Genomic DNA, 13,259 nt, shown 5'->3' with positions numbered 1-13,259 from the left:
AATGTTACACAGCTTGACCAGTGGAGCACTTTGGAGGCATTCATGCATGAGGGGTCTTGATGGTCTGCAGGTTTAGAGATGCTCCAACCTGAGATGCTTTGTAATACAGCCGGTCAAAGCCCTCTTCAGATCTTTCTGCCTTGACGCCTGTTGTCTCGAGCTCTAGAGCATCCCTGATGTCATTTGGCTGCTCTGCTACAGAGAAATGCTCAGCTCTTCCAAGACAGCCACGACACCTTCTGCAAGAATGTCTTGCAGACAATTCCATGGTGGTGAACTGAGACTGTTCCATGGCACAGATTCGTATTGGATGAGGACAGAACGCATGGCTGGCGTTCTCACTGTCCATCTGGTGGGGCAGAAAGGCTTTAGACATGTGTGCGGAGATGTGTGATCTGACTTCGCTGTAGTGGTGAGGATAGCCTTGAACTTCCCAGACTGATTTAATAAAAAGCCCAACTGATTGAATAAAACACTCAATTTATGCACTAGTATCTCTTATAATGGTGGAGATTACACAGGGGGCTTGCACATGTTGCATCCTACCAGGCTTAATGGCTGCTCCATCATGTGTTTGACCCCATACTTGTGATGGCAAATTAGAACTCTGGGTTGCAGGTTTTTGTCAATATGCAGCCAGAAGAACTTTGGATTAACTCACTCGTGTTACTGACTATTTTAAGGACTTCCTTTTTAAGGTTGGAGGTGGTGAAATTATTGTGAAGCCACTGAAGTTGCTCCTAAGTTCTTCAGCCTCTGCCTTGCACTTAATCAAATGGGGGAAGCTGCCCTCTTTGTTGTCATGCCCCCTTACAGCGTTGCCAAGCACATCCCTCAACCCCCCAAAATCTTTGAGGGGTTACTTCAGGCCACGTGCTCCTTGGTTTGGCAAATGAGAGGAAAGTTGATCACTGACAGGCTGTTTACGATGCGAATGTGTTGTCATGTGTTGCTGAACGACAATCGCCGTCTTCATGCTGAGAGAACCTTTGGAGTGCTTTTTTTTCCCCCAGTTGTTAAATCCTGTTTAATAACAGCTTTTCAGCCTTACTGGCTAAAGAGAATATCTGATCTCCAAATTATCTGTACAGTAAAAGCGCAGCACGGCCTTCAAAGAGAGGCTGTAATGAAGCCATTTGTACTGCCTAAGCCAACTGTCTCGAAATTTGAGCGTCTCTTTGGTCACGAACTGTGTGAGGTACCAAGCTCTCCCATGCAGTGATCTAAATCACTGCTCTCTGTTCCTGCTTCTGTCTTTCAGTGAATTCCATACACAAGATGCAGTCACTGTTATTGCCTGACTAAGATACCTACTTAGCTAGATACTTACACTTACTGTCGCGTTCCAATTTCTCCCCTGATCATCTGTATCTCCAGAGCATTTCCTGTCCGGCCACTGTTTTCAACATGCCCCTGCCTCTCCCTGTCTTTCTGACAGATATCATTATGTTACCAGAAAAACAATGACTGATCATTTTAATGTGAATACTCTGCTTTTATTACTAGTTAGCAAGTTTATTTCTATTTCTGTGTCGTGCCATTTCTGGCTCATCCCACATCTGATTATAAGACACCATCACTTTCCAAAGCATACATTTTCTGGTAACACATACTGTACCACACATACTGTGCACCTGTAGTCCTTTAAATAACATTTTAAATGACACAGTTGTAATAAATTGTTCAGTGAAAAGGCTTTCCCCAAACACATGGCTGGTCTAAATGTTTACAACCAGCTCATTCTATTTGCATCATGCATATTTTCAATAACTGTTCAATAACTTTCTCTCATTAAACAAAATATTGCACACCTCAAAGACAATAAAATCATTTCTATGTCATTCAGACAGCAAATTGCATTCAGCATTCAACATTCAGCATTTCAGCATCCCTCTCCCTCTCTCTGCATTATGGCCAGATATCATTGTTTTACCAGAACAATGATCATCAATTGACCTTGATGATCCTCTTAATTTGAATTCTGCTTGTATTATTTGCTTTAATGCTCTCATGCTGTTCTGCTAGCTATATAGTAAGTGTATGAAGAACTGTGTACAATGTACATAGTAACAGATACCTGTAACGTTAGCTACTACTGTGATCGCCATCACACCATGCCACACTATTCCTTAACAAACAGAATTAACTTATGAATATTGAAAATAAATAGGCAATAGCATGAGACAGATCTGTTCACAGGCTTCATAAAAGGAGGACACTTTAAAAAAAAAAAAATCTTGTGTATATTTGGAGGGGACGGGACAGATCAGTATTTTCTCAGTATTTGGATACATGCTATCAGTTTAAACTAAACTACTACTTAAAAGGCAAAAAAGTGCGAGCCACACATTATTTTACACTTACTGTCTATTTTCTTCCATTCTACATGTGTAACTTCAGTGATTATGTGCTGGTCTCTAAGCACTGTTAAACACAGGCCACCTAGGCTTAGTGCGAGATTACCTCATGGTCTTCTACCATCTTAATAACAGTAAAAAGCCGATTCAAGGCCGGTGAGAATGGATAACGAGTATCTAGGTATTAGCACAGTTTATATAAGTCAAGGCATTATGACCATAAATAACAATGTATTTCATTTGTGTAATGAAGTGTGTCATGTTGAGACTTATGTTGAAACGCAGGAAGTGGGACTAATGGAGTTCTGCTAGCTCGGTGGGATTTCTCAGTGACACTCAGGCATCTCCTTGTTATCTTTAATAGGCTGGTATATGAAGGGCATCACACTCAGACTCCCCCTCTTCCCCCCTCTCTGTCACACACAGAGCCATACACATGCTGTAGCACATATCAGTATGCCTCAACTTATACGTATGCAAGTTTTCAGTTGGACGGTTCATTGACGAGGCGTGTGTGTGTGTGTGTGTGTGTCTGTGTGTCCGACAGGAATGTGAGTTCTGCAGGCGAGGAGGCGCGGAGGAGGATGAGGGAGTGTGAGGGCCTGACAGACGCTCTGCTCTACGTCATCCAGACCGCTCTGGGGAGCAGTGAGATTGACAGCAAGGTAACGGCCTCACACTCGTGCAACCAACTGCCATGTGCACCTACTCTCACAGCCTTTACACCATGCACACACAGCATCACCTGTAATAATGATATACCAATGAAAGCTGAAGCACATTCCCTCAATGATAGAAAATTATGTTGCTGAAATGTTGCTGTGCGAGTCAACTGTGTGTGTGTGTGTGTGTGTGTTTGCCTGCAAGATTGTGTGTATATCATTGTCCAAAAGCTCAACTATTAGTGAGTTAATTTTGCTTTCTAAACATGTGTTTCATGATGATTGCTATGTCAAGAATATCTGAAATTTACATTAATTTTACATGAGTTAGATGCAAATGTATTTTATCTGACTTTGCACACTGCTGCATATGTATGTGCATATTTATTCATATAAGTTGTTTGCCTGCGGTTTGCATGTTAATGTGCAGGACACAAACTGTACACTGTAAAAAAAGTGAAAGGTTGGTTAAGTTGATTTGTTTCTACAACCATGGCAGTGAGCGTTTTCGTATGAGTCTATTTTACACTAGTTACGCTGTTGTCAAAAAATATTAGAATCTAGAAATAATGACAATAAGAATGGTTAAAACTAAGTGTATATAAAAAGATATACTATCAATCCCCAAGATGGTCATTTTTAACAGTGCACCATATATTCCCAAACCCAGATGGCCAGTGACACAGAAACGTCTCTAGTGAGAGTGTGTGACTGTGCTTTTATGTGAGCCTGTGAGCAACCATGTGTGTCTGTTTGTGTGCACGTGTGCTTGTGCGTGCATAGATGTGTGTTTGATGAGAGTCTAGCTGCATTGCCAGTGTGTATGGGCGTGTGTGTGTGTGTGTGTGTGTGTGTGTGTGTGTGTGTTGGTGTGTTGAGTGGAGTGGAGCAGCTTTTAATCCTTAGAAATCCTTCACAAGATCAAAGTCTGTGACTGTTGACTGCATAGCCACTCACAACAATAGGATTAGTGGAGAGTGTGGGTTTGCGTCTGTCTACATTATGCGCACAGTATGTTCATATGTGTGTGTGAGTTTGAGTGTGTGTTCCTGTGTGCATATGTCTCTACAGTCTGATTTTTAGTGTGTTTGTCTGTTCGCCTGATTGCCATCTGTCCCTCCTTCATGTCAAACTCTTCTACACTTCTTTCCCTCTTTCTTTCTTTCTTTCCTTCTTTCTTTCTTTCCTTCCTTTCCTACCATCAGACCGTAGAGAACTGTGTATGTATCCTGAGGAACTTATCGTACCGTCTGGCTGCGGAGACGTCTCACAGCCAGCAGGGGGGGTCGGAGGAGCTGGACGGTCTGTTATGTGACACCGGCGGGAAGGACGCAGAGAGTTCTGGATGCTGGGGCAAGAAGAAGAAGAAGAAGAAGGGACACGACCAGGTGGGAAAACAGAGAGTTGGCAGAAGGGAGTTTCTTTTTCGTCTGTGTATCCTCTTATCTGCTTTTGATTCGGGCCAAACACGTTTTAATAATGCATCATGTGAAATAGAAGTAATTGACAGTCTCAGCTGAAGATGCTGTGGGTTTCTTGTTTTCTGCTTCCTCACACATATGATGTGTGGAAACCATAGAATGTAAAAGCCAATGTTAACCTGCATTCTTTCTAATGGCCAGTGGGGGCGACTCCACTGGCTGAATGGAAGTCTATGAGAAAATGAGCCGACTACTCACGTGATTTATTACCTCAGTAACTCAAGGTCTCAGTCGCCAGTTTCAAGTCTTGTTCAACACAGCTTTTAGTGAATTATGAGGAAAATAGACGATAAAGCAGGGCATGCGTTGGGGCGCGACTACTCTCCGACCAACCAATCACAGGCGCTCCTCTTGGAATGAATATCACTTCTGGCTCCAAAAAGCCAAGATGGCGTCAACCATGACACCAAGATGGCCACGCCTGTAAAGCCAAACTCGAGGCTGGTGGCTACGTACAATTTATGATTGAAACTGATCTCTCAGGAAATTACACACTTCATTGTGTGTCAGTATCGTGGAAATCGCATAGAATAACTTTGTAAATTAGTGGTTCAATGCTCAACAGCCCCACAAGCTCATCCTCGGAGGCGTCAATGAGCAGAAACATGGCCGCTGGATGCAGAGGTGGCAAACTTATATCATCTCTGTGGAATACAATAAACCTACTAATGTACGTTTGGTGAATGTTTTTTGTGTCTGCAGCTTGATTGTTTTGTTTGTTTGAATTAGTCTGTTAAATTAACATGGTAATCAGAAGGGGGGGGGGGTGCAAATAGTTGACCATCCGATGATTTGATCTAAGGAACCTGATCAAACTTCACAGGCGCTGATCACAGTGGTGTGAAAATGTGGTAATGAAACAAAAGATCATTCCATTCAGGCTCTATGTTTGTGACGAACGAAAGGATTTCTTAAGAAATGAATACTGCTGGTCTCTGACTATCCGTGACTGTACCTGATGACGTCCCTGGACCGCCACAATATCAACATGAACTCTAATTTGTGATGGCATTCTCATTTCTTTGGATATCCCGTATCATAGCAACCTCCACCGAGAGCGTCTTGGCTGACAAAAACGCTGTGCCTCCAAAGCGCCCTCAAGCACTCCCAGCTGTGCATTTTCAGCTGGGAACAAAACACGGTGACGCGCTCTCTGTATCTGTTCAGTGGTAGGGACAGCGGTGGGGCCCACGCCTACCCATATTTCAGGTGTCAGTGCATCACTTGATACCTCTCTCTCTCCCTCTCTCTCTCTCTGTCTTGGAAATAGACCAAAAAGTGATTTGTGGGAGCGTTCTAATTTAGGTGTGGATAAATGGAAGTAAATGTCACAAATGGCAATACAGATAAATGCAAAAGGAGTAAAAAAAAAAACTGATCAGTCAATTTGGCAAATTAACCTCAGACACCCCTAGTAGTCCGTTATTGTTGCTAACATGACACCAGTTACATTTCAAAGGGGCGTAACAGATTTAGTTTTTGTGTTTCTGGACTGTGCGTCCTGACGGTTGTAATTGTTGACTTATCTTACAGTCTTTGCCCCCCCCCCATGTTCATTTCCCCCTCATCTTCTTCCTTCTCTTCCTCCTTTTACTTAACCTTTTCACAACAATATAGGATCTAATAGGGCTTTAATGACCACATAAAAAACCTACATTTACACACCAAATCCACAATGCGCTCGCCTTTGTTTGTTTAATGCCGTGACTTCATTGGTTTGTATTCTCTGTCAGATGTCCACACCAGAGTGATTATAATAAGGCACAATAACAGTAGCGCAGATAGAAGGTTGTCATCTTAAGCCTTTATTGCAGATATTATATTAAGACACTCTCCCTACCATTACATCCTTTCATCCATATCATTTTGATGCCCAGCTTCTGTCAGAGCAGACGTCACTCTTTTGTCTTGTCTAAACTAAGAATTCAGTAAGTCATTCTGTAATGCAGCCCTGTGCTTTCTCTAGTTGAGGAACATTCGCTCAATTCACACTATCTCTAGTCGCAAATGAATATTAATGAATGCACCGCAGCTTTCTTTGATATTCATTATGCTTGAGCCAGACTTGTTTTCCACATCAGCCCCTGATATTCTCCCACCACCTGGATTACTGAGAGGCTCCAAAATAAGGTGAAAGGCAGCTACAGTTCATGCGTCAAGAGGAGCGTGAAGATCTGATACAAATGTGTGTCCTTGTAATGTTTTAACGCATGCTACAAGGTTTCACACGGCAGGACTGGAGAGATTATAGATTTACCTACAGATGAATCCGTGTTTGACTATCTGCACCCTGAAAACCTGTGCTTGGAATCAAAACTACCAGGCCGATTTAGTATTTCTCTGTGGATTTAACGGCTCTGTCCATCTGTTGCCAACAGGCAGAGTGTCATCCTCCGTTTAGTTAAGAAAAAATAGTGCTCTCTTAGTTGTAGAGCTGGCAGACACCAAACGGCTGCCTTGGAGTATGCTCTAACCTCTTGTCATGCTAATAAGCAATCAGCATCACATTCTGGTTGAGTGGAAGACGTCTTTTACAACTTCTAGTGAAGCTGTGTGGGATTGAAAACCCCAAACTTCCGGTGGATCAGATTGGGTGAATTGCTCATTAAGCCGTGCATGTTTTCACCCCTTTGATTTCTAAAAAAGACAGAGAAAGGAGATTAAAAAAAAAAAATAGAGCCAGGCCTTGAACTTCCATTTCTCAAGCAAACCCTCGACGAACTTTTTGCGTACCCAAGCTGAACCAGGGACATAAGGGATCTTAAAACTAAATCTGGGATCAAACTGTAAAAGGACAAATCATAACCTCTCCATAATAATACCACGTAACCCCCACCGCTCTCCCCACTATCTGTCTCCACTCCAGTGCAGCTGTGGATGATTACCATGAAGTAGCGATTGGGGAGCTTGTTGAAGAGGGCAAAACTCCATCAACTGTGGGCTAATTAGAGGAGGAGAGGAGAGGAGAGGAGAGGAGAGGAGAGGAGAGGAGAGGAGAGGAGAGGAGAGGAGGATATGTTGGTGGAGAGGAGACATGAAGAGAAAATGGGAAATTGGGGTTAAAAAGGGGAGTCTAGAAGGGAGGAAGGGGGGGAAGGAGGAGGTAGAAGACAATGCAGTGTGTTGGCCATATTACAGGTTTAACAGACGTCATGTGAGAACACATCTCTGCAGATGGAAGGAGGATTCTTTTCTGCACAAAACAAACATAAGTACAGTGACAACAAGTAATAAGCACGCAGGACATCCCCAGTTTTATTAATATGTAGAGTACACCTATGAATTCGAACCAGGTAATGAATCAGCTGCACAGGACGACCTGTGCACCGCTGAACAAAAGCAGCAGTGTAACCACATATCCATTATGTAGAGAAAATCTGTACTGTTGTACGGATGGTGTGTTGATTTATAGTAGATGATTTACTGTATGTGTGTCTAATCCTATTCCTTTCATTCTGACATGGCACACGTGCAATTTACAATGTAGCACCTTTACCATCAAAATTCACAGCAATTTTTGAATCAGTGGCTCCTTGGTTTTCAGGCAGTGACAAGTAAAAGCAGGTTTCTAACTGTTTCTAATCAATGATCAATATTCCACCGCTATGCACGTGAGACTGGGCTCTTGTGGAAGCATGAACCTTATCAGATAATTTATGTTTTAGCAGCCCTGGATGAACTACAGGTTGGCACCAGCGATCTTCTGTTGTGCTCTCATCACACTTATCAACACACATTAGTCAAATGTCAGTGCCACTAATGTGTGTGAATTATAATACAGTGTCACTAAGAGATCTCCTGTATTTAAGAGCCAACGCTGTCACAGTTATTAATGATGCACTGTACGCGTGTGTGGTTTTCAAAATGCATCATCAATGCAGGAGGAAATGTCAGATTTCAATTACAGAGGAAATAGAAAAACAGAAAGCACAAATAAATGAGTGCCACCTTATTTATACACCCCTTATGAATAGTAAATCTCTCTACCTCCTTTCCCTGTTCTTGCCTGAGGGGACCATGCTGGCACCCTACCGCTGTCAAACCTCGTATCAGGCAGAATTCAAAATGCTTTTTCATTCTGAATTACGTCTGTATCCTCCGCAGTGGGACGGCGTCGGCCCATTTCCAGACTTGGCAGAGCCCCCGAAAGGCATCCAGATGTTATGGCACCCCACTATCGTCAAGCCCTACCTCACACTGCTGTCTGAGTGCTCCAACCCAGACACCCTGGAGGGAGCAGCTGGGGCTCTGCAGAACCTAGCTGCTGGCAGCTGGAAGGTAGGGACTCAGTACTGTGCCTATTTCCCTGTAACACTGAAGGGCATCTGCAGAAGTGTATTGAAATTCCAGTGGGTGCCAAAAAGTGTCCTGACAATCACTGCAAAATAACAACCCTCACAGCCCCTCGTATTCTGGTCATATCATGCTTTGGGATGGCACATCGTACCTACTGGCCCTTTCAAATTTCCTCGCGCATGAACGTACCACTTGGTATGCATCTCTCTGAAATCACCATTTTTCTGTAGCAGCATCTAAAAGACTGGAGTCAGAATAAATACATTTCATAATGGCAATATTCATATTGTCATCAATATGTTACAGATGGGTACATACATTGAATTTCAAGTGTCAGTTAGCTTGACAAACAGCATGTGAGCATCGTCAAGCTTTTTCGGAAAAATTCAAACAATAATCCTGCACTTGACAGAAATGTGAAATACAAACTGTTGAGAAAAATAATAGTGAATACTCGTTGTTTTCAGAGCTTTCAGCCACATCACACCTCCTTCCTCATCACAGCTTATAGAAGCGCCAGCATGGCCGTAGACTCTTAGGCTGTATGTTTCAAAGTGCAGTAGTCATCATATTTCAAAAAGGTGATATGATATTACACTGTTGCCCATAAAGTTGGAATAATTGTTCAATACCCCCAATTTAGTTGAAGCCTGAATCCACAGTTTGCAAAGGTTCATTGTGGTTTAAGTTTCACTGTGATATGTTTGGAAGAGTTTGATCAATAAAGTTGAGAAGATATCCACTTTATTTATCAAGAATAAATCACACTGTCACGATCATTTCATGAGAAGAGGTAAAAAACATTTTATTCCAACTTTATGGGCAACAGTGTATATAGAAACACCAATAATCTGTCACACTCTACCTTTGACAAGGACGATAACAGTAAGGAAGGAGTTTCTGTAATGTGGTACTTTGTTTAAGAGGATCAATCCGAACAATAATAATAATAAGCACTGCCCTTTCCTGCCTAGTGGTCGGTGTATATCCGGGCTGCGGTGCGAAAGGAGAAGGGCCTCCCCATCCTGGTGGAGCTGCTGAGGATAGACAACGACCGGGTGGTTTGTGCCGTGGCCACCGCGCTGAGAAACATGGCTCTGGATATCAGGAACAAGGAGCTCATTGGTGAGTCAGTGATTCACAGCAAGCAAACACACATACAGGGTGAAGGTACACAAAGGGACACACACACACACGCGCACACACATTTACACACATTAATGCAAAGTAACTTTATTCAAGAATTTTGAGTGTCATTTTCTTTGATACCAGTGGAGTAATGGGCTTAATTATGCTTTAATTGAAGATAATGGCAGTGAAAACAAGAGCAGTTATCTTGACCCACTTAGAGTCAGTCACTTGCTTTAATAGTGAATATGACACTTGTTTAAGGAGACATGTTTAGCAGTATTTATTTCAAAAGGAGCTGTTAAAATGGTGGGTTATTGCTGGCAGGAATGGCTGACTGGCAGCAGGTTTTTGGATTTGTTTAAAACAAAAAAAAAAGATCAACATCTTTATGACATTTGTCTGTATCCACTCAGAAAATCACATAGCTTGTTTCTTTTAAGCAGATAGTAGTGTTGCTGTGGCTGATCGTTTGATGCTTGATTTTCCTTCGGAGACAGTGATGTCTGTAATAAACTCTGCTTTTCTGCTGGTCCCCATAGCAACAACCTCCTGCCTCCTTCCACTTTTTGTGTATGACGCTCGAGGCTCTGAGCCGAGCTGTGTCTGTGTTATGTGTGTGTGTGCTGTCTAGGTATGAGAATGCAACCATTCTTGTGTATAGTGTGTGTAGGCTGTAAAGTCAGTCTTATATCCCGTTGCCACGGGCCGTGCATGTGCACTATATTTTGATAGGACACGTTGTCCCTGCCCTCATTGTGTTGTGTTAACAGGATAAAATTGCATTAGAGACACAACATATTACTTAGTTGTGTCCGCAGAGCTTTCAGCAGTAGATATCAATAGTGACTGCAGTGACAGGTCTGCTGTGAACCAACTGTTGTTTCATTGCTGCAGTCATACAAACCTGACTGAGAGCTTTATTTTCAGTCTTTTGATGTTTGTAATAATGGGAATATTGCCAATGCTGTAAGTATATGGCAATAGTTGAATTAAGCTGTTTACATGGTTAATCATGTTTGATAATTTACTGTAATAAGCCAGTTTATATGTGTGAGATTACCTGGAGAGAATCTGGATTATATGTACACCTCGTGCAGCAGCAGGGTTGTTACAGCAGGAAAACACATATAATGTGGATGTGAACTGTCAGCGGGTCATGACGTGCCCCCACCCCCACCACCCCCAGGGCCATGACCCAATCAGATTGAGGGGCAGAGGGCAGAGTGGACAAGATTGCCTGACAGCAGTACTCGAGTGTCATGGGAAATGTAGTGAGTCTGTGTTAGATTACGTGGCCGAGTTATCGCGAGTGTCAGACAGTTGGCCAGACAAGCCGCATTTTCTCAGGCTCAGCTGGGAGTTTTAGCTTTCACATGTTTTTGAGGTAAGAAAAAGCACAGAGCACTTTAAGGACTATTAGGGGGTGAGCATAGGGGAAGGGTCAGGCTTTTTTCTTTTACTGAAGTAGGAGGTAATAGCTTTCTCTCGTTCCAGCCATATATTTATTTATTGGTATCATCTTTCGGATCAAATCATCGCTATGTAACTTGAGAATAGAACTGACAAAGATCTGTGAGTATCAGTGACTGACTGTATCTCTTCGGAGAGCATGTCATTTCTCAGTCGCCCACGGTCGTTCCCACCTTCCTTAAATTCTGCATTTCAAAGCGGAAAGCAAAAGAAAGTTAAAAAGGTGTCATTAAGTGAGTCTACAAGTCGAGTTCAGCAGCATCACACATTGCCAACTTTTTCTACTAAGTGGTGAAGTTAGTAGAAAATAGATCGAAGACGAACTGCCGTTGCCTGATTGTATATTACATTTTAAGATAATTTTCATATTTTTCCAATTTCCACATTGTCTCCTACCTTTCCACCTTCAAACCCTTTCACCTACATCACTGTCTCTCACCCGTCTCTTACCTACAGGTAAATACGCCATGAGGGACCTGGTGCACCGTTTGCCCGGAGGCAGCAACAACAACAACACCAGCGGTGGGGGAGGAGGAGGCAACACCAGCAGCCTGGTGGGGAAGACCATGTCGGACGACACCATCACGGCTATCTGCTGCGCCCTGCACGAGGTCATCACCAAGAACATGGAGAACACCAAGGCCCTGAGGGACGCCGGTGGCATCGAGAAGCTCATCGGCATCGCCCGCAGCAAAGGAGACAAGTAAGCCGAATGGAAAGATGTTGTCAGGCGGAAGAGTGTGGAAAGAAAGAAAAAGGAAGTATAGAACGTTGAGGGGGGGAAACTAAGTGAAACTCTGTAATTGGATGTGTCTAAGCATCATTCTGTTATGAAAAACATCACACATCAGCACACTGAAAAGGGACTCCTGCACCAGAGTCACCCCATCTCAGAACGTACAGCTGGACTGGAGATAATCTGTATTTAATTATCTCCATATTTCCAAATGGTGATTGTGGGATGCACACATATTAATGCTCATCAGGCAGCCTGCTGTTCTATAAGAAGGATACATTTTCTCATTAGCAGAGCACATAGCCAGCAGGTGGAGCAGGGTGATGCACGGTGCATAGCGACGTGGAGAAAAAGTGATATTTAGGCAGAGATCGGTGGAGGAGACCGAGAGGGGAGATGGAGACAGATTCATCAGTCCATTGGACAAGTGGGTGGAATAAGAAAAGGGCTGTGGTGGAGAGACGGTGCAGCAGAGGCACAGGGCTGAAGGCAGGAGGAGGGTGAAAGCAAAGGTTGTAGAGAGGCTGTGTGCTTGCTCTGTGAGCTATGAGTCAGCGCTCAAAACAACACAGAATAAGGTTCCAAAAAAGAAAGCAGGTCTGTTTACCTGCACGCCCACACACCTTTTGGCATTTTGTCTTTATTTGACAGTTGACAGAGGAAACAGGGGCGAGAGCAAAAAGGGTAACAAAGGTCCCCGACCCAAATCAAGCTGGGGACACAGAGATAACTGGGCATACGTTACAGTCTATAGCTCACAATAATGAAATGTACCTCCATTCTACTGGCTTTTGCTTTAGCCGTGGCTGGCTGCAAATTTAAAAAACTGCTTTCACAGAAACTTTACTCCTCCGCGCCCTAATATTATTTATATAATAAAACAGGAGGAGGAAGGAAGATTAAAGGAAGATTCAGGTCTCTCAGGACTTGTCACTGTGTCTGGCTATTTGGCAAAGCAGATCACAATTTTGGTTCTAACTTTTCCATGTAAAAGTTGCATTCATTTTCTGAAATTGACCGTCAATAATCAAAGGCTAAAGCAAAATGTAAATCATTTGAGTCGTCTTTAGAGACTCCGAAGGCATAAACCCATAGATAATTTCATGTCTTTTACCTTTTTGTCCCC

The 13,259-nt window shown here is 43.0% G+C and overlaps 1 protein-coding gene across 1 annotated transcript in view; it reads left to right on the top strand.

Moving 5' to 3' along the window:
• Nucleotides 1-13,259, top strand: part of ctnnd2b (catenin (cadherin-associated protein), delta 2b) — a 144,480-nt gene that overhangs the window by 125,233 nt on the left and 5,988 nt on the right. Inside the window, exons 16-20 of the mRNA XM_070845774.1 lie at nucleotides 2,905-3,022; nucleotides 4,225-4,407; nucleotides 8,605-8,808; nucleotides 9,771-9,921; nucleotides 11,854-12,100. Coding sequence (XP_070701875.1) covers nucleotides 2,905-3,022; nucleotides 4,225-4,407; nucleotides 8,605-8,808; nucleotides 9,771-9,921; nucleotides 11,854-12,100 — 903 coding nt within the window. The remainder of the gene's footprint in view (nucleotides 1-2,904; nucleotides 3,023-4,224; nucleotides 4,408-8,604; nucleotides 8,809-9,770; nucleotides 9,922-11,853; nucleotides 12,101-13,259) is intronic.

Source organism: Pempheris klunzingeri, chromosome 15 (genome assembly GCF_042242105.1).
Source record: "Pempheris klunzingeri isolate RE-2024b chromosome 15, fPemKlu1.hap1, whole genome shotgun sequence".
Classification (NCBI taxonomy): domain Eukaryota; kingdom Metazoa; phylum Chordata; class Actinopteri; order Acropomatiformes; family Pempheridae; genus Pempheris; species Pempheris klunzingeri.
This window is presented reverse-complemented; position numbering and strand designations above follow the sequence as displayed.